Source organism: Mya arenaria, chromosome 13, assembly GCF_026914265.1.
Source record: "Mya arenaria isolate MELC-2E11 chromosome 13, ASM2691426v1".
Lineage (NCBI taxonomy): Eukaryota > Metazoa > Mollusca > Bivalvia > Myida > Myidae > Mya > Mya arenaria.
The window spans coordinates 50852825-50875224 of NC_069134.1; the positions used below are offsets into that span (position 1 = coordinate 50852825).

Sequence of the window (22400 nt, forward strand, 5' to 3'; positions counted from 1 at the left end):
ACAGGTGGATTGACAAGAATTTTCAGTTGGATAATGCATTTCAACTATGTGCTATTATTCATTAGGCAACTGATTATTTGCATGACAACTGGTGACAAGTCAATTGTTGGAGTACCATACACTGCTTGTGCCATTTTGTAGAATAAATTTACAATAATCATATAACAAATTTAGCATTGACTACAAGTAACCCTAACATCTGCTATTGGTTATAATGAAAGCAACTAAAAGAAAATCATTTCAATGGTTGAAATTAAAGTAAAATAACTCACATCAATCTACTTTCATTTTGTAAAATGCAATTGACATTTCCTACGTCAAAATAAAGATGATGAATTCATATATGGTATTTCAAATCTTACATCCTTGTAGATTCCTGATTCCACAGCGTTCAGTTTCGCAGGAGCAGCCGGCCTCATTGTTTCCATGGCAACACCCGTCAAGTTTGACTTCTTCTTGTTGGTGAGGGCGATATAGAGCTGGTACATGAGACGAGTTGCCACTCCATGGGTCTCCGTCATGATGGCTCGAGCAACATTTGTGTCAAATGGGATGGCCAACAAATGAAGTGTTGGCTCAATCCTGGTGAAATTGTTGAGCTTGGAGTCTGATGTCCTGTAATCATTCAGATTTTATATTTTCAGATTGTGTTGAAATTTTTCCGAAATTAGACCAAATTTTACTATCGAATATGAGAAATTAAAAACTGATAGATGATCCTTTTTTTTTTTTAATGCTTGAACAAAAACTTCATAATATTTTTTATCTTAAATAACAACAAGTATTAGTAGCATCACTCATGCATTTGCTTATTAAATTATGTCTGTTTTATTATTTTCGTTAGTCTGTAATTGAATAATCATATTAACCAATTTAAAATAATAAAATAATGGTTTGGGGAAATTTCTTTTTAAAAACATAAAAATTAAAACTTATATATATTTCAATAATTGATTATGAAAAAATCACTGTCAATAGTTACCAATGTTGAACTTTTCCATCATTTTCGATTATATTCAATCATCGGAAAAAACACTTCTCAATTATTTTTTTAAATCAATGCTAAAACCAAATTTACCAAAAACAACATAATGACAAATATTACATCCATTCTATCAAGATTGTTTTTATCTTTATACATAACATATTAAACTCTGATTTGGTTTTATGGCAAGTATTCAGTGTAAAGATAAGTCAAGAAGAACAGTCATGATACAACTTCTTTATAAAAATATACACTTGTAACTCTGTGGTTGTCCAGTTAGCGCAGTGGTTAGCGCACTCGCTTCTCACCTAGGCGACCCGGGTTCGATTCCCGGCCTGGGCGCATGTGAGTTTGATTTGTGGTCACCAAGCTGGACAAGTGGGTTTCCTCCGGGTTCTCCGGTTTCCCACACAACACAAGACCACACTCTCGCGTAAAATCGTGCCAACGAGAGTGATTAATATAATGTTGTAAGAACTTCTTTTACAATTTTTGTAAAATAAATATGTTTAAACTAACTCTGCAGATCAAAAATGTTCAGATGACACATGTTGATGTCCTAAGCTTTTCATATGAGATGGAACTGTTCTTGAAGATTTCAAAACCTGATTGGTTTCAGAAAATTTACTTACTTGCTCTGTGAAAATTTATCAAAATCATTTTGCAGCTGATATTTTTCTAAAACTTCTCCAATCAAAAACCCAGAGGCAAAATCTCTTTCAAATGTGGTTGGGTCTGAAAATAACAATAGACATTTATTAGCATGCAGCAATGAACAATGGTCTTCACATTATGAAGTCATACACATATAAAACTATAAAATATTTCCCAGAAATGAAACACCACTTGCCCAATTTAACATTAATATATGAATAGAGGTCTTAAATATAGCCTCCAAATTGACCATGGATAAATCCAATGCAGACATAATCTGCATTCTACCTTGGGTTTACATCTTGTTAACTGAAGGTCTCAAATTAGATGCAATGACAAAACTGTATTTATTTATTTTTTGAAATTATATTGAGTGCCTTTCTTTGTTTTACACATTTCAGAACCATGGGTCCAGAGCAAAAAATTGTGATGCCCAAGCATAGTTTTATTAAAGAATTACTTGCATTCTGATGGAGCGCATGCTTAAGAAAAAAAGGCCCTCAAGAGTAACAGCTAGTATGCGACTCAGGATTGCGCAGCAAAATGAATCACTACACTACTTATTTACTACTTCCATTTATACATGCAGTGCACGTATATATACATTAAAACTTGGTGTTCTTATCATTTTCATAGAGCCCACGTGGAATTAGCGAACTCTGCTTTTAATTTGACTTCCACTCAAGGAATTGTGCAACCTTTAGCAATCACAATATTTAAACTTCAGTGGTATTTTGCAAGCATAAGGAGCTCAATATAAAACCCTACTGATAAATCCATTTTTTAATCCAAAGGTTGAACACTGGAAAAATTGACCGGGAGAAAAATATTTCTTTTTTCAGGGGTCGGACTTAGATACCATTTAAGAGTTGTCTAGTTAAGCAAAGAGAACATAATATAATATGCAAAACTTTACCAAACAAATGTAGAACAATGTTAAGGGCAACAGATGTTAATACAATTCCATTATATCCGAATGTTGCACAAGTCCGAATTTTCTACATTTTGGACATTTGTTAAAGACTATTTTAAAAAGAATAATACAATCATTTTACCTGCTCGTTGTGATACTTTCAGCTCATCGTTGAGCCATCTACATAGAATATCAGTCATATTGGTCGTTTAATGAGTTACAATAGGGGAAATAATATTTTGTTTTCCCTAGGCATCCATTTTCAACGCGGTGACCAAGGAAACTAACAAGTGCCCGTGTAAAATAATATTGCGTGGTAATAACAGCAAATGATCAGAAAGCAGAAAAATAATCTTACGCAGTGAGCTCCCTTGACAAGAATACCAGTAAATACTTTAGTGCAAGGGAGTTTTAGTATTCTACGTTTTATCTTTAAGTACAGTAGAGTTGTTCTCACAAAAATAGTACGACAAAACAAGACTGGTTGAGTTTTGAATTTAAACTATTGTGATATCCAAATATTCTTGGAATAAAAATGTTAAAAAATAACAAAAATGTATCCTCAAATGAGTCTACCTGGTTTGCGGTTCTGAGTAAAATTTATTTGATTGAATAGAACATAGGTTACTATATGTTTGGTCTGAAATTGATTTTCAAGCCATCTGACGCAAAGTACCGACAGTGTGTGTGCCAAGGATCCTGACAATCACGATAATGTTAATTTTGATGCCAGGTTATTCCCATATAATTATTTGTGTAATATAGTATAAGGCATGTCATTTATTACCAGTGACGTACGTTATGTTAGAAAATTCTTTCTTATATAAAACAAGTATGTCTATGATATCAATACATAACTGCATTTAATGCACCATATATTAAAAACTGTAATAATCACATTTATATGTAGCTAGTAAATATTGGTTCCTACATGTACATCATGGGCAAACTATCCCTATATCAGAATTGAAATGTGCTGTATGATAATTTTTAGAATGCATAATTGAACATGTCAGTAAAATTGATTTGATCCGGAGTTTTAAAAACCTAAGGAACTATATATTCAATCTGCAAACAACTATATAAGCCCATCAAAATATGATTTCATATAATTAGTAACTCCGAGTTACAAGTACTCTGCAAGCGGGTGATATGGTATCGCAACCAAATCGCTTGTTTCTCACTCTGTTTCTTTAACTCTGCTGTCCATTAGCATACGATGTGTTTACATGACATTAATTGAAGAAAGAGAGCTAGTTTGTATTTCAAACAAAATTGAATGTGAAACTTCCTCTTTTATGCTACGTTATACGTTAAAGACTTAAAACAAAGATAACTTTTCTTTTTCTACACCATTTTAATTGAAACAAAGGACAGTCTATGCCGCTTAAAGAGCCCCGCCTTCCTTTTATTACCGGAGTTTGATAAGGTAATTAGTTTCTTCAAACACTACGACAAACCTGTTTCCAAAATAATGTTTAAACAGTGCCTCATCAGGCAGCGGTTTTGCGAAAAGGTTTTTCGAAGTGTTTTAAGAAACTAAATTCTCAATCAAACTCTGGTGAACGACCAAAGGCGGGGTTCTGTAAGCGGTGTAGACTGCGCTATGTTTCATTTAAAATGGTGAAGACATAGTAAAGTTACCTTTGTTTCAAGTCTTTATTCGAAGCAAAATATTGCCTTCCGACGTAGCATTTATGACGCAATTTATCACGTGGTATACCCAGTGTATATGAACATGTTCATACACAATATGGCTTCGATGTTTTGAGTATGACTTTGGATTAAAATTAATGGTTTGTTTCACTGTAGAATACGATTCGTAAGAAACACATCATTATAAAGAGAAAATGAGCAACCTAACAAACGCTTAGGAAGATGAAGAATACGTTTTTGACTTATTTTATAAGTGGGAAAAATCACCTATTTCCAGTATAAATCTATGGAAGCTGTCCCAAAAGTTGGCACTGAATGTGTCATTTTCATATTCTTTAATTTCAAGCAATAAAAATACAGTCGACCGGTCCAAACGATTTCGACATAGCGAGTTTTGACTGTATTGCAAGAAATCACCCTCTGAATACCAAAAGTTAGTAGTTCATATAATAATTTTTTTTTAAAGTTTCTAAAGCACATTCCAGGCCGCATCATTTTTAAACATAAACATAAATTTCCACTACGCTCTCAAAAAGAAAAGGTCAGAAATGTTCATTTAACCATCAAACTCACATACACCAAATCTTGGTAAAATAGGTCAGAAAGGTGATGCGGGAAGAGAGAGAGAGAGAGGAGTGGAAAGGGAAATGGAGAGAGGAGTGGAAAGGGAGATGGGTCAGAGAGGTGATGCAGGAAAAAGAGGGGAGTAAAAAGGGAGATGGAGAGAGGAGAGGAAATGGAGAGAGGAGTGGAAATGAAGATGGTCAGAAAGGGGATGCGGGAAAAAAGAGAGGTGTGTGAAGGGTGATGGGTAAGAAAGGGTATTTGGGAAAAGCGAGAGAAAGAGAGATGTGTAAAGGGAGATGGGTCAGAAAGGGGATGCGGGAAGAGAGAGAGAGAAAGAGAGAGAAATGGAAAAGGGATCTAAAAGAATGTATGGCTACAGTGGGAAGACTGGAATAGGAAGGATAAGGAGGAGAAAGGTGAGAAGATGGTTTAGAGAAAGGGGAGAGGAATCGTGTGCGAGATTGACGGGTTGGTATGAGAATTGTTAGGAACAGTCAGTGAATGAGAGAGAGAGAATTTATCGGTAAGTGTTAAGGAGGGGATTGCGAATCGTGTGTGTGGGGTGTGCTGGAGTAAGAATAAAGGAAATCTGAATCTACTGGACAGTTCTCGTACCATACGCGACCACATACGCATGTCCGACGCTGGCTCTCAGAGCTAGGAGAAAGACAGAAAAGAAGACAGATCTCGTACCATGCACGATAACACGTACGAACGGTGGCTCTGAGAGCCAGGTTCGAAAAATAGCACCGCTAGTTTCCGTACAAATTTATCCCAGATTAGAAAAGCTGGAAAGTTGTTTGTTATCATACGAATATTTGGGTTTAAATGACAAATATCTATATCACTTTCCGTGGAAATGAATATATTATTTAAATGCATATAGTGGCGAAACACACTAACATGTTATTACAACTTATTTTTAGATGTTTGTTTTGAAACAATAATTCATCAAAACTAATTAAGTTAGTTATCATATTTCAGGGAATTATTATATTGTTTTGCCTTCCGGTTTTTGCGTCAGTCAACTAATTTATAATAATATTCTATAAATAAATGTTATATCACTATAACAATGCTTTGCTGTATTCAATGAATAAAAGGTGCGAAAAATGTACACGAATAAAAGAAGGTGTAAACATTGAAGCGATACCGTCGCATACATGTAGGTGGCAGGGATATTGAAAAAAAATATATATAACGGTAATAAAAAAGTCTCCAAGACCTTTCGCCCCGTACACAATCAACCTGAACCTTTCAGTGATGAAAAAACCATTACTGATAAGCGCAAACAAACAAACATATACCGCTGCTTCGAAAAGCTTAAAAATGGTGTACGAAAACTCCTGCGAACATATTTAAAATTTTACAAAAAAAAGGTCATTACATCCAATATTTACACGTGTTTTCGCAAAAGATTTTTACCACAATCAGTGCAAATCCAACATAAGGTAAATCTTATTAAAGAATACGGAACTTCATTTTTTAATAGTGTGGACAGTTAAAGGAGTGTCCGTTATTGTAATACAATTTTAAGTATTTAATTCTCTCATGAAATGGACAAAATGTAAGCTTTTATCAACGAACGTCTTTTTAGTTTCTGGCATTCAGCAACAATATAATGGTAGCGACTGCGAAATAATTACGTAATGGTGTTGAAATATTCTATTATATTAATTGTTAAAAAAAATGACGTTGTTGTTACTGTTTTTGTCTGGGACCAATACTACTACATGAGATGAGCTGAGATGATTATCGTTTAGTTATTGTATAATATTTTTTATCGATACTTATTTTGAAAGATTAATGCTGATGCTGCTGTTTTAAAATTATTATTTTAAATGACAAAATTTGCATTTTGCCTATCCGAGCATATCCCTCAGTCCGGGGTTTCCGGCCTGCAGTCCGGGGAATAAGCCTTTTCCTCATTGGCTCGAATTAAGTAGGTCACCAATTTGCTTGGAAAACCTGATTCTATTCTTAGTACCAGCCTCGTTTTCAACTCGGATCCAGTATGGTTGATTGTTGAAAGTCAAAGATGAATCCAATTAATTTGCTTATTATTTATTTATCTGGTAAGTTGGTTTAAACGTACGTGGTTGCAGATCATATCCATGTTATTGTGCCCTTGAGTGCGCGAAAGTACAAATTTGATGGCTGAATGAAGATGTATGTATTATAAAAATAATTGTTTACATATTATACTGTAATTCATATAAATTGTTTCTAAATAATATTAAGTCTCTACACACCCTTAACAAAAACATAAGCAAACACACACTGCTTATGAGACTCGTTTTATTCGTTTTGGGCAACAACAGATACATGGGGGTGACAACAAAGCAATAGCAAAACAACTAATGCTTGAAAAATCATACTTACAGTACAGTACTGTAGACTAGTCCAAATAGTTGTACGTTTACAGATTTTTTTTACGATTTTTGATATGGCAAATCCTTCATGTATGTAACTAGCCGACGTTTTCGTAAAGAAAGTTCTGATCGACTTGTTGGGGGAAGGTTCAGATATATTGTCCAGGGACTATTAAGGATGTGTCCATTTGTGGCTTAAACAATCATAACACGATGTATCGTCTATATATATGTATTCATTCGTTCATTCACAATGGTGATGATAACAAGTCACAAATCACAAGTCACAAGTCAACATACTGAAAATAAACAATGGAATAGTAGTGAGTACATAATTAATATAATACATCGTATAGTTTTATATATTACTATTTAACAATAACACTTCACAATAATTACTGAAGTCATAATGTGTCTAGAGCTAAAATGATAAAAGAGAATAATATGACCTAACAGTATACAATGAACACTTACAGGCGTGTGGCGCCAAATGTCAAATATATATGTCTCTCAGTCTTCTCTGCTCTCAACCCCAAGACCGTGGTGTCAATGTTCTGTTAAACTGTAAACCAACAGGTTATGAACGTGTGCAAAATGTGCAACAAATAGACGAATGAGAAGTCACTGCTGTTTTGAACAAGTAGTTTACCAGAACCACGAAAATATGTGACTTACTATAAAAATACAAACAAAGCATCCAATACACTCATTTAACCAAATGCAGACTTAAACAATTGAGAATTAATACATACCAGATCACATTATACTTAGGATCCAATCTTAAAAATGTAAAAAAGACAAGATGTCTGTCAAAATGATAATTTGAACTCAAAAAACAAAGTGCGTGAAAAAATGCTGATTTCACAACATCTTATTATTTTAAGGGAATAGGCCAAACGGCAAATTGGCAATGGGTTACACACACCCCTGCTTTGAGTAAAATGACGTCCCGTCATTTATCTATACTGTGCAAGTACACACTACATCACTTCAACTTCAACATATTTACCAATACAAGGTCATTACCTCTTCTACAGAATAACTCGTCGCTACACTATATATATCCAAACGTAAACAAGTATGCCTCGGATAATCTCTAATTTCATCTGGAATAACAATCTATTTCTCCAAACTATTTCAAAATTTCAAGCCATTTCTCAACAAATTCAAATCAAATGCCAGATTTAACGAAAATACATTTTCTTACCGTTTTCTCCCCGCCAAACAAAAAAACGTCCGCGCTTTACTTCATATAAATTTAAAGTTTATTTCAAATTAATGCATACAATTACAAACATAAAACCCGCGAAAACAAAATTCAGTTCCATTTATTTAAAAACACAGTCCACTAGTTTCTGAGCCATGACACTATCTATATTCTTCAATATCCCAGAATTCACTAACTCTTCAAGAGTTTGTATTCTTGTATCTGTTGGGCGTGTTACTACTGCACTCATCACATAATCTCCATATTTGGATGGTGTTTTTTTCTGTCTTGAAGATCTTCGTACCTCAGTATGTGTTTCGTCTTCTAAATCATGTTCTACCTCTATACTTCTCGCTTGACTTTTACTTCTGTTTCTTCTTTCAGAACTTCCCTTTCCTGATCTGCTTCTAGATCGATGAGCTTGTCCTCTTTCAGGTTGTCTAACGTCTGCTCTACTTCTTGATTGGTCTAGTGCTGTCTGATCCTGGTCTACATCCGGCACTCTACCTACATTCTGATCTTTGTGTTCTTCAGTTCGTCTCTTTTCTAGAGTTTCATCTCTGTCTTTTAAAGTTCCTGTTTCCTTCCTATTAGTCTCTTCAATAATCTCTAATTCCTTTCTGCTTGTCTGTTCACTCCTGATACCACTTCTTTCCTTTGTGTTCTCATCGTGTATCTCCTTACGTACTGTGTCCTCTGGAGACTCAGTTTTTCCTACTTCAGGCCTGATCTCTGATATTTCTTGTCTTGTAGCGCTACCTAGTTCATCTTCCACTATTACAATCTTTAAATTGTCATCCTTTCTTGCAAGCTGACGGGCGTCCCCATCTTTATATGTAGGTGGTACATAGTAGTAACTTGCTTCATCATCGGAATCGGATTCCTCTTCTGTGACGTCACACTGTTTCTTTGCATCTCTACTTTCTTCTAATTTTCTCGTTTCTTCTTTCTTTTCTACCTGTACATCGCCATCGTTCACTGTCGATATATCTTCAGGCTTCTCATCAGCAAGGTCCCTATCTATATCGTACCCGTAATCTACTAGAACTAGATGGTTCCTATGCAATGTCTTTTCCTTCTTGGTATTTTCGCTTCTTAGCTTGAACACAGGAATTCCTTCTCTCGGTTGTTCAATCACATCATATATCTCCTCTTCAAATTTGTCTTGAATCTTGTGTTTGCCTTCATGAGCTAAAATCTTCACTAACACTCTGTCACCAACTTTAATCTTCACCGCTTTTGCTTTTAAGTCATAGTACTTCTTTTGCTTGCTCTTGGCTTTCTCCGTGTACTTTTCAACGATCTCACTTGTTTTTCGCATCCTGTCTTTCATGTCAGCAATATATTCCTTGGCAGTTGGGGTATTTGCTCTAACATCTCTTTCTATGTCAAATGCAGCATCTATTGGTAGTTTAGGCCTTTTTCCAAACATCAACTCGAATGGGGACACCTTTGTGGTCTCGTGCGGCGTGCAGTTGTATGCGTACACTAGCGGTCCAATATATTTCTTCCAATCAGTCTTCTGATTTGGTTCTAATGTCCCTAGCATGCCGAGTAGTGTCCTGTTCATCCTTTCCGTTATCCCGTTGCCCATTGGATGATAAGGTGTAGTTCTCGATTTCCTAATGTTAGTCAGTGAACATAGTTCTTTGATGATTTCGGATTCGAAGTTTGCTCCTTGGTCTGAATGTAAAATTGAAGGAATTCCATAATGGAGTAGAAAGTTGTTATATAAAGCTTCTGCTGTAGTTTTGGCCGTCTGATTCTTCGTGGGGATCGCTTGGGCAAACTTCGTATAATGATCGGTTATGACAAGGATGTTGGATATGCCTCCTTTGGATGGTTCCAGTGTCAGGAAGTCCATGCAAACCATCTCAAGTGGGTATGTGGTGGAAATGTTTACTAGTGGAGCTCGGGTGTTCATCGGAGATTTCCGCCGTAGGCATCGGTCACACCTGCTCACCCACTTGTCAACATAGTTTGTCATATTTGGCCAATAATACCGTTCTTTTAGGAGTGCTAATGTCCTTTCTCTTCCGGGGTGTCCAACATCATTGTGGAGGCCTTGTAGCACTTCACGTCTGTATTGTTCAGGTAGTACCAGCTGATCTTTCACTCCGTCCTCTTCATGTACTTCTTTGTACAATACGCCTCGTTTCATCTTAAACCTTTTGAAATGTCTCTTCATGATAGAATCTTCTTTGGTGTTAGTGAATCTTGGTAAAACATTATCTATCACGGCCCTTCGCCATCTCTCAATCAAATTATCTTCTCTCTGCTTCCTTCTTACTTCTCTTAGCTCTTTCTGTGCCATCGTCTGTCCCGGAACCTCCGTTGCATCAATAATGTTGACACTGAATGCAGGTAAAGTATCGTAATATGGTGGTTGTATCATACCACAGATTGCCTTTACTGTTTTCTCCTCAATTTTCACTTCTTTTCTACCTTCTGTTTGTTCTTCTCTGTGCGGGTACCTACTCATACCGTCCGCATCGGCGTTCTTCAGTCCAGCACGGTAAGTAATATCAAAGTCGTATTGAGCTAATGCTGACGCCCATCGCTGACCGGTTGCATCAAGTTTCGCTGAAGTAAGTATGTAGGTTAGTGGGTTGTTGTCAGTCAGAACTTTAAAATGCATCATCTTTAGGTAATCAGAAAATTTCTCTGTAATTGACCACTTCAGTGCCAAATATTCTAATTTGTGTGCAGGATAGTTTTTTTCTGATTTAGTGAGTGATCGGCTGGCATATGCAATCACTTTCTTGTAGTTGTCTTGATCTTGATAAAGAACAGCTCCAAGTCCTTGGTATGACGCGTCTGTGTGCAACTCGAACGGTAAAGTGAAGTCCGGATACGCGAGTATTGGAGGATTTGTCAGTATCTCCTTCAGCTTTTGAAATGTTTCCTGTTCAGTCTGTTTCCATTGCCACTCTTTTGTAGGTTTCTTCGTCTTACTATTCTTGCCCTTCTTCGTCGCAGTTCCTGGTAGAAGGTCTGACAAGGGCCTTGTGATTCGACTGAAGTCTTTGACAAACCTTCTGTAGTAGCCGGCAAACGCAAGGAAAGATCTTAATTCATCTGCGTTGCAGGGTGTTGGCCAATCCTTTACCTTCTGGATCTTCGCTGGGTCAGTTTCAATGCCCTCAGAACTGACAATATGTCCCAAGAAGTTTACTTTTTTCTGGATAAAATAACATTTTTCAGGCGAAAGTTTCAGGTTACATTCTTTTAAGCGGGTGAGTACTTTATCGATTCGTTCAAGATGTTCGTCGTAAGTGTTTGAGAAAATTATCAGATCATCCAGGTAGATGACACAAATGCTCATGTTCATATCTCCCAAGCATTCCTCCATAAGTCTCTGGTAAGTCGCAGGACTGTTACTAAGGCCAAATGGCATTTTCACATACTCCCAGAAGCCTAGGGGTCCAACTGTAAATGCAGTCCTTTCTTTGTGATCATTCTCTACTTCTACCTGGTGGTAACCCGCCTTCATATCAATTGTAGTGAAGTATCGGCTTCCATGCAGTACATCAAATACTTCTTCTATCCTTGGAAGAGCATACGCATCTTTGACCGATCGATTATTCAACTGTCTATAATCTACACACATTCTCAACTTTCCATTCTTTTTCCTGACAAGTACAACATTTGATGACCATGGTGATTTAGATTTCTTAATTATTCCTGCTGCTAGTAGTTGCTCCAAGTGTTGGCGAACTTCTGTTATCATGTTAGGTGGGATTCTTCGATGGCGTTGCTTAAAAGGAGTTTGAAATTCAGGTAAAAGATCTATCCGGTGTTTAATTAAATCACATCTGCCAATGTCTGTGTCACTGGTAGAAAATATGTCGCGGTGTCTCTCAAGTAGTTCCAAAATCTGCTTCCTCTGTTCATCAGTTAAGTGTTGGTCTTCATCTACATGTATCTCTTTCAACACGTCCTTCTTAGTCTCTTCTTCTATGGAGGTAAGTACTTCTTCATCAATCGTCACAGGTTGGAGTTCGCATAGTATGGCTCTTGGTGGTATAGTTACTGTTGTTGTGGTCACGTTCGAAAGGTTCACTGTTATCGGGGTCTTACTCTTCTGCTGGTAATGTATAACTGCTGGTGTCACATCAATGAAATCAGGTAGGTATGCTTCCGTTGATTCTTGTATAAGGGCAGCTGTGTTTCCAAACTCAATTTCTCGATCAGTATATCCAAGTATATCAATGCTTTCGTTTGGTCGTAAAGTTACTTTCTCAGACAACGCGCTTCTGATGACTGCAATACGATTCTTATTTTTCTTTAGGTCGCGTTCCCTCATGGCAAGACAGCGAAAGGATAAGTACCAAGGTGAGTATAGGTTGGCTCGCTGCAGATACTGCTCCCCAAAGTTCTTCTCACATTCTTCTAGAAGTTCTTTTAGAATGTTCGTACCAAGCAGGACAGGTGTATTTTCAGAAAATGGTGTGTCGTTCGTGATTAGAAATAGACATGCATGCTTTCCTGATTTCTGCAGACCCTTTTCAACTGATAGGTTGGCCTCTATATAACCTAGGTATGGTAGTTTTCCCCCATCAGCACACTCTATTCTCAAGATATTCTGGACAGGTAGTAATTCTAGGTTGTTCAGGTAAGAGTCATAAAAAGTCTTCGTTATTGTACTAACGCAGCTTCCTGTGTCTATCAGAGCCCTTGCTGTGGTATCATTTATCTGAATTTCTGCTTCGTTCGTATCACCAACCAACTTAACTTCCTTCTTTGACTTAGTGTTAGTCATGGACTTTATAACAGCGTTCGGGCAATTCTTGGCTATGTGACCCTTCCTATTGCATTGATAACAAGTGGGTTGAAATGATGTTGGTCTGTGAGGAATATATCGCTCTCTTTGTCTGAATCTGTTCCATGGCTTATATCTCTTGTACTGTCTTCCAATGGTGTAAGAAGCTCTCTCTTGATAAATACCTTCGCTTTCTCTTTCCAGTATCTCAATTCTGTGGTACAATTTCTTCACAAGTTCTGTCATCTCCTGTATTTGTTCACTCTTTACTTCGGTATCTCTATCTTGGGCTAGGTTACATGCGGTATGATGTTTCCATTCTTCCTCTTCCTTCATGTCGGCTTCTAATCTTCGCAACTCTAACCTAAACTTCCCATAATCTTTCTCTGTGTCAAGCTTGTAATATGACCTTAACTTCAATTCTTGTCTAAGCCCCTTGTGAATCACTTGTCTAACAACCTCTGTATCTGTCCTTCTCAACCCACCTAGTCTCACCGCTTTATCGAATAAAGTATCTGCCCTTGAGCAATAACTGTTCACATTTTCCCCCTCGTGTTGAGAAATTGAATAAAACTGCCCAAGTATTTCTTCCTTTGATTCTAAACTCCCATAGTCAGCATCTAGCTTCTTTAATATTTCATCAACAGTAGCTCCAATTCCAATTCTCCTTAATGAATCTAATGCCTTCCCCTTTAGCGACCTCCTTATCCCGAGTTGTATTTCTTCTTCGCCATACATGCCTCCCTCCATGAGCATCTCCAGCTCAAACTTGTAGCTTTCCCAGCATACTTCATTTCCATTATCCACCCCACAAAACATGGGTAACCTAGGATGGATGAATGACTCATGATCCCATTCGTATTCACTATCACTGGCATCTTCAACTTCAGCCATTGTCAATGTTCACTAAATAATAATTTACACAAAATGCAATCTAATGGTCTATGTTCACTTCCATCAGGTCACTGTTTATTTATCACCAGGGTATTCTCACCTAAGTTTTCATAGTATTTCCTTTTACAATAATTTACTGTAAATAATCACACATATCTATGTATCAGCATCAATTATTCACAATATTCACTTTCACTTGTACATTTATGGCACAAATGTTCCACCATATCATAAATTTTAATTCATCTCAATGCACTGCACTATTCGCTTGTAGCATGGCTTAACAACCCTCTAATGTCATATGCTTCAATGTTCACTAATGTCAAAATTCACTTATAAAATGATACTTTGTCTCAACTGTATCACTATACACACAAAGTGTCAGTTAACTATCACTATTAGCGAAATGTCCTATTTTCACAATTTTCACATAATAATTCCATCACCACGGACTTTCTTCAAATAAGTTCACATCACTTCATTTTATGACACAAATAATGCACCATAATTCAACTTCAACTAATAACATTCACAGATGTCAACTGAATTGTCCCAAATAGTCTTCCATAGTTCTGATTGTTTATCACACGATATTATCCATCTGACATCATTACACAACATGTACATCAAAGTTATATCATGCATGTGTCTTCACTATCATGACACTAACTGTACACCGTACATTCAATTTCAAAGTTCCATCTTTTGACCATGTATCTTCACATGTAACTTCATTCAATTCCAATAAGTATTCGGCGTCAATTACATATGTCCAATTTCAAAAATAACTTCATAACCCTCAAACACCAAAGTGCCGGTATCAATTATATCAAATAATACCTTCCACAAAGTTGTAGTCAATTCACATGCAAACAACAATAAATTTTAATGAGCCTTCACACAATAATGCTATGAGCCAAAGCTTATTTTACATCTCACTTACAAAGAATATATAGGCAAAGTATTCAGTTATCCCTAAACTAAATTAAATAAATGCATATAAGATTTACAAATTCACATCAAAACTAATCAATACTGCAAGTTGTAAAAGACTATCAGACAATACAACATTTATCTAATAAAAAATATTTCAGATCAATGTAATTAATTAAGTGGACTAATTATAAAATGCAAAAATACTGAAACTATTCAATCTTCAAAATTATTCCATTAATAAAATTTGAATAGAAATCTGCCTTTTTATTCAAAAATATATTAACTGAATTTAAAGTGTGAAAAATAACAATACGCAGCACACTCAATTCCCAAAAATATATAAATATCAACAAACATTTATCCCAATTTTCAACAAATTTTCTAAGTATCTTGTTGTAGGTTTTTTTTTTTTTCTGGTGGTGTTGTTCAACAAGGAATACAGAAGAAATTCAATTCTTCATAATTTCAAAATCATTCACAAAGAATACAGAAGTATGTCAAATAACATCTTCATTATTCTCTGCAACTGTAAATTTGTTCAAATTCTGATACTTCAAAGTACTCTAAATTAATAAATAATAGTACTAATAAATAACTACAGTAAATTATTCAAACTCAAATAAGTATTATAAATTCTAATTGAACTATATTTGACTAATATATCTTAGTTGTAGTATTAAAATGCTAAATTACCAAACACCCTAAAGTATCATAAACTTGTCTATACTGTATGCACTACACTGTGTCTGTAGTATTCATTACATTACTATCTAACAGAGTTCCGACACTGTGATTGACCTACTTCCAAATATGGTAATACTACTACTAAACTGAGCACGTGGTAACCAGGGGTGTGTACTCAATAACCAATGAAATTTTACAACTACTTATGACATCGTGTGATTTTCCCAAATGAAAACCAATCAAAATTGGCGTTGCATAGAATTGCAATGGCGGAAAAAAATATGCAAAGTAACCAGTTGCGAAAAAATAGCCCCGCAATCTAACGAACTGAATATTTTGGTAAAATGCAATGAGATTTGGAGCAAAATATGACTTGGACAGCGAAATGTCACTGAAATCAAATGAATGCAATCCTTATTTGCCAAAATAATCCTTAAGCTACAAAAACTGCACGTAAACAAAAAAATGTAGGTCAATGAGTGGATTGAAACCGGTGTCAACATAGAAATCACCATCAAGTTGACAAATTTTGTAAACAAACAAGTAAAAATACCTGTCAAAATAGCAGCATGTATGAAATGTGAACAATATTTAAATTGTTAAAAGAAGAGGGAGGAATAAGATATTTCTAAATACCTTCACCAATTTGTTAAATCATGCAAGTGCAAAATAGGCTCTCAGACTCAATCACAAATGCTCACTTGCTCAAAATTATTAGGAAATGTCTTTCAAAAATTTAAAATAAATAAAACATGAAATCATACAAAATAATAGTGAATAATTATTATGTACTCACAAATCTGTTGAACCTCGGGATACTGGATTTATTTATATTTTAAACACAAAATGTTTTAGTCTTAATAATTATTAATATTGATATCACTAAATATAAGTCCAAATCTTCACACTTCACTTGATAATAGTCCTAATCTTCACAAATGTGTTTTTAATCACTCTGTCTCTAAATAATGTTCAGCAAAATGAGGTCCTCCTTCCTGTCTGTTTGTTCCAACCAATTGCTTGGGCTCCTCCAGTCTTAAAATGACGTCCGCGGCATTCCACTGGTAACATCAATGAACTGTACATGCCTCTGCCAGGGCCAGGTTGCAATGTTAATGGCAGGAAACAAAAAGTCATCCTTCATGGTTATATGGTATACTAGTTCCTGAATTACTGTTCCACAATGTTACCAGTACATAAAACTGTCTGTTATAAAAAAATCACAAAGCCGTTTATTTCTGTACGACTGTTCATTATTGGTATGTCCACAAAATTCCAAAATAATCCACACTTGTTGGGCGCCATTTGTAACTAGCCGACGTTTTCGTAAAGAAAGTTCTGATCGACTTGTTGGGGGAAGGTTCAGATATATTGTCCAGGGACTATTAAGGATGTGTCCATTTGTGGCTTAAACAATCATAACACGATGTATCGTCTATATATATGTATTCATTCGTTCATTCACAATGGTGATGATAACAAGTCACAAATCACAAGTCACCAGAACCACGAAAATATGTGACTTACTATAAAAATACAAACAAAGCATCCAATACACTCATTTAACCAAATGCAGACTTAAACAATTGAGAATTAATACATACCAGATCACATTATACTTAGGATCCAATCTTAAAAATGTAAAAAAGACAAGATGTCTGTCAAAATGATAATTTGAACTCAAAAAACAAAGTGCGTGAAAAAATGCTGATTTCACAACATCTTATTATTTTAAGGGAATAGGCCAAACGGCAAATTGGCAATGGGTTACATGTACAAATTGTTTAGTATCAAAAGTGGGTAGTTATTCCGATCGGGATTCCGGGTTAAAGCATTTAGCATCTAAAAAATATCATAAAAACAAGAAATATTACCAGATTACGTTATTTTATATCAGTTCCATACATAAAAATGTCATATCCTACGAATAATTATGAGTTTGACGTGTTTTTTGTCATTTCTTGCTGTCAAAACATATCGATATATACATGAAGGGCACCTGCAAGGCTTCAGGGCACAGTTTTAAAACAATCGGAACATTTCGGCCATGGCCGAGTTGTTACGTTTGTATCTAGAGGTCTATCTCGAAGCTTGTCGTAGGTGGCCGAGTTATTACGATTGGGTCAAGTTGTTCCGATGGCATAATTGTTGTCTGTGTCCGTCAACTTTCGTTTTATTGGAAAGGTAAATAATGTGATTTAATGCATTAAATGCTTGTTTTGTGCAAAATAACTTCTCAATTACATGGTAAAATATGAATATCAACCTTAAAAACATAAATAACTTAGCTTATTACAATTTCAATATTTTTCAAATCACACCCGTTTTTTGCACAAACCCGTTTAGACGTTAGGGATTGGAAGAATCCCGTATAACACGTCTATTATTTTAGACTAACAGTACACATATCCGAGTGTCAAATATTCCGATCAACAATTATCAACATGCTCCATTTTACAGATACAAATATGATTTTATCATCTATATAATTCACCTTCTCACCTATATTTTACAATAAAATGAATTTGAATGTTTTAAAAAACTTGATGTTCCCATGACGAAAGTCTCTGTAGAAATGACACGCATACACCCTTTCCTGCCTTTCAGTTATCACTATCACGTGACAAAAACTGCCCAAACCAGTTTTGAAATGGCCACGTTGAGACAAAGGTTCTCCCCTATAGGATGTTACGTGGAGAACTTTATATATTTGAAGTTGATGAATTGCTCCTGAATCAAAACTCTTCATGGGAAATGGCTGGGGAAGAAAGGACTTGAGATATCCAATTTGATGTCAGACAAGTAGGAATTTGAGAAATTACCATCAAAACACAGAGTCTTTTACATTTAAGCTCATTTATCCTTTTCGCAGTTTTCCATTTTGGTCCATTGGTTCGGTTTTTGGAACCAACAACTACGGCATACAACCCACAAACACAAATGATGTATTAAATACCGGCATACAAACCACCTTGAATACTATATTGTATATATACTTATGAAAATCAAGGGTTTTCCAGGTTTTCCATGGTTTTCGGGTTTTTCGGTAATTCCACCCACCCCTATTGGTTTAGTTTTTTTAAATCCATTTTATTACATGTAAATTTTACATACATGTTGCCTTGTCATTTACTTGGGTCCTGCTAGAGGCCTCTAATAGCTAAAAAGAACTATTAACTAATGCACCAGTGAGTTGTAACCACAGCTCCCCCAGGTCTGGGGAATAGCGGGGACGTTGACTTTTGGTCCAGCCAAGCCTGGGTTATATATCCGTCCTGCGGGGACAAACTGCTGGTAAAATCACCGCCAAATGCCCCCCGCTCCCGCTATTTTCGGAGCGAAAACAAAACCACTGCATTCAATCGGCACAACAGGGCCACCTGGAAGGTAAAAACAGGCCCATTTCCCCTGCTATCCCTGGAATACCCCTGGACCTGGGGGGGGGGGGGCGTGGTTAAAATTGACTGGTGCATAAGAGCTACTAAGACATACTGTTAGAGCTACTAAATTTCTGAAATGACGTTAATTTGCATACAAGTTGGCGCCCTTTTCTGAACAACTACAATTAACTTTCCATTTATATCCCTTTTAGGCATATGATAAACAGAAAAAAACTGTTTGTTTGTTTGTTTGTTTTAGTGTAAGATTACAATATTATGTTTTACCTTGTGAAAAAGTATGTGAAATAAATAAGTGTGATCTTGTATACACTGACACAAACAATTATCCTCTATATATGATACTATTTTAAACGAAGAAAGGAAATTTAGCCTAAAGTTGTTTGATGTATTTGCATATAAATAAAAAAATGTTTATGAGAATCTTCTTCAATAACAGGTTGTCAATGGAGGCATAATCATATTGTTATATATAAAATTTACACAAAGGGTAAAATGAATTCAAAGGACTTTTATGTTACGGGTCGAAAATGGCCTGCAAAATTGCATAATATTTTATTATATTGCTAAGACTTCTTGGTGTCTATATATTATGAAACTCAGAAGTTAAGAGCGCGGATATTAAATTTACGAGTATATTTTAACATAATTGATTAAACTATTACTCTTAAACATGCTACATGTACCTCATAAAATTCCTTTTAAAAAAGTTCATAGAAGCTCTCGGTGGTTCCTAAAAGCTCTAAGCTGCATTCTATTTTGAACTATTGGTTCATGTTCTTTGAGAGTGTGTAACAGTGACATTCATAGATGGAAGTTGTAATTATTCTACATATTATGTGAACATCCTCTGACATACATGCCATATTTCTGAGAGGCTTCCCAGGGGGTTTTGGTCTGAATTCCAGGGGATTTTGATATTACACCAGGGGATTTTTATACAGCGAAATTTTGCCCAATATCTACATTTATGACATAAGAATATTTACAATAATTTTTGGACTTAGTCACCATGGTCCTTGATGGAATTCACACTCATAATATTATGGATGCTTTCCAATGTCAACCTTGAGCTTGTTTAAAAAAAAAATCAAAAAATCCAGGGGAATGTAAAATGATCTTAATTTTGTGAAAATTCTATATTTCAGTTTGCTTGGCAAATGAGGTATCCGACTTCACTGTAATCTACCAATATGATGATTTCAGCAGTACTTCTCCATTTCTCCATCAGGTTCCGGAAAATACAAGAACGGCCTCCTGGAGCTTTCAGGCTGAAAACAAATATCCCCACAGCTGTGATAACCTAAATGTTACTGTGTATGGAATGACATTTTTTATTTTGATAACTTTATAAGCACAATATGTACACAACATTTTAAAGCTGCACTCTCACAGATGGAACGTTTTGACAACTTATTTATTTTTTGTCTTGGAACGACCCTATTTTTGCGGAAATCCATGGAAACCAGTTATGTAAGACTGCTGACAAAAAAATAAGATTGCAGATTTTTATATTTAAGTTAAAAAAATAATGTTTTATGCATTTTTCTTAAACTGTTAGTAACGGTTTAAGCCATAAAACATTAATTTTCAAACGAAAATATTAAAATCTATGATCTGATTTTTTGTCAGCAATCTTAAATCATTGGTTTGCAGAAATTTATGCAAAAATTTGCTCTTTTCATGACTAAAAAAAAAAAGTTGTAAAAATGGTTTATCTGTGATAATTTGAAATAATAATAACTTGACTTCATAAGTCGTGCACCACACATTATAAAGTACAATATTAAGTTTAGATAAAATGCTAAGAAAGATAATATGTGGGAAAAATTGGGTAAGAACTCTTTAATACTATATTTGTTTAGTACGCTGGGAAGTCCATTTAAGAAATATGTAAGGTAACCAATAAGAAGAGTTATCCATTACATATGTTGTAAGAAAATGAATCGCACAAGGCAATCTAGTAAACATTTTACCAATTCACACAAACAAAATAAATCAATGAAAAAATATGGGGATATTCATTTCCCGACAGTAAACCGGGGCTGGAGTGAAATTGAGTGTTTAAAAATCACGTCTTCTATGACCATGTATATATTTTCAGTGTATTGCAACATGGCAGCTTACCAGTTATCAATCCACTGGGTGAAATGCATCCGAAGAATTTTTACATCGACAAGAAATGGGCTGTCCAAGCCACGTTCAATGTAACAACAACTAACCTCACAATGGAGTCGACTCTAATCAACCCAAAGCCTGGGCCTTGGTACAGTGTTGCCTACCTGCCTGAGCGAGACGGGAAAATCTTACCCGCTGTAGGTGTTGCACTTTCATTGTTTTTCTTTTGAATTTGGCATTAAAGCTGCATTTTTAACAAATTTTTTTGTGTTGGAACGAGCCAAATTTTGCGAAAATCCATGGAAACCAGTGATACAAGACTGCTGACAAAAAAATTGATCCCAGATTTTTATATTTAAGATAAAAAATTCATGTTTTATGCATTTTTTTTAAACCATTAGTAACGGTTCAACCCACAAAACATTAATTTTTGAACGGATGTATGAAAATCTATGATCTGATTTTTTGTCAACAATCTTATATCATTGACTTGCAGATATTTACGCAAAATATTGCTCTTTCAAAGACAGAAAATAAAATAGTTGTCAGAACGTTCAATCTGTGAGAGTGCAGCTTTAAGAAACTAAAGGACTTTCTTTATTATACTTAAGAAGTTTAATGGATTAATTCTTGAAAATACATTTACATTTAAAGTGCTATAAGTGAATTGACGTACCAACTTGATGTTCAAGACTGATGCATGCTGTTATTGACAGTATCAGCGAAAACTGGAATGATATTTACTGTTATTGGTAGTATGAACAAAAACAAGGATGATATTCATCACTTTTGGCAGTGCCAGTTTGAACGAAAATTACACTTATATTAACTTCTCTTGGCATTATAAAACTAGATAAATATTGACTGTTATTGGCAGTATCAATGAAAGCTAGACTGATAATTATTGTTAATGACATGACCTTTGAAACTAGACTAAGAGTATGAATGAAAAAAAGACTGATCTTTACTGTTTTTGGCAGTATGAACGAAAACTAGACTTATATTAACTGTAATTGGCAGTTTCAATTAAAACAAGACTGATATTTACTGCTTTTGTGCCAAAACTATACTTTTATTTACTGACATTCATAATTGCCAGTATGAACGAAAACTAGACTTATTTTTGGCAGTATGAGCAATGAAACTAGACTGATATTTACTGCTATTGGCAGTATGAGCAATGCAACTAGACTGATATTTACTGCTATTGGCAGTATGAGCAATGCAACTAGACTGATATTTACTGCTATTGGC

At 35.3% G+C, this 22400-nt stretch overlaps 2 protein-coding genes and 1 long non-coding RNA gene across 7 annotated transcripts in view; 1 reads left to right on the forward strand and 2 right to left on the reverse strand.

Moving 5' to 3' along the window:
- LOC128214561 (sperm flagellar protein 2-like) overlaps positions 1–2823 on the reverse strand; it is a 38137-nt gene extending 35314 nt beyond the window's left edge. For all 4 annotated transcript variants that reach the window (XM_052921093.1, XM_052921090.1, XM_052921089.1 and 1 more), the window contains exons 1-3: positions 2695–2823; positions 1618–1720; positions 363–615 (exon numbers count right to left, since the gene is read on the reverse strand). In XM_052921093.1, coding sequence (XP_052777053.1) covers positions 363–615; positions 1618–1720; positions 2695–2752 — 414 coding nt within the window. In that variant the 5' untranslated portion in view covers positions 2753–2823. The remainder of the gene's footprint in view (positions 1–362; positions 616–1617; positions 1721–2694) is intronic.
- Positions 2824–6766: 3943 nt separating this feature from the next.
- Positions 6767–22400, forward strand: part of LOC128214023 (transmembrane protein 8B-like) — a 33980-nt gene continuing 18346 nt past the window's right edge. The window contains exons 1-3 of the mRNA XM_052920238.1: positions 6767–6850; positions 20177–20345; positions 21133–21343. Coding sequence (XP_052776198.1) covers positions 6814–6850; positions 20177–20345; positions 21133–21343 — 417 coding nt within the window. The 5' untranslated portion in view covers positions 6767–6813. The remainder of the gene's footprint in view (positions 6851–20176; positions 20346–21132; positions 21344–22400) is intronic.
- LOC128214024 (uncharacterized) lies at positions 7077–17349 on the reverse strand. Of its 2 annotated transcripts, XR_008257856.1 has the most exons (4): positions 17235–17332; positions 16427–17037; positions 7622–7709; positions 7077–7446 (listed from the first exon to the last, which is right to left on the reverse strand). It is a non-coding gene; the product is annotated as an uncharacterized LOC128214024 (long non-coding RNA). The 2 variants fall into 2 exon arrangements; XR_008257855.1 differs by having other exon boundaries at positions 16427–17349.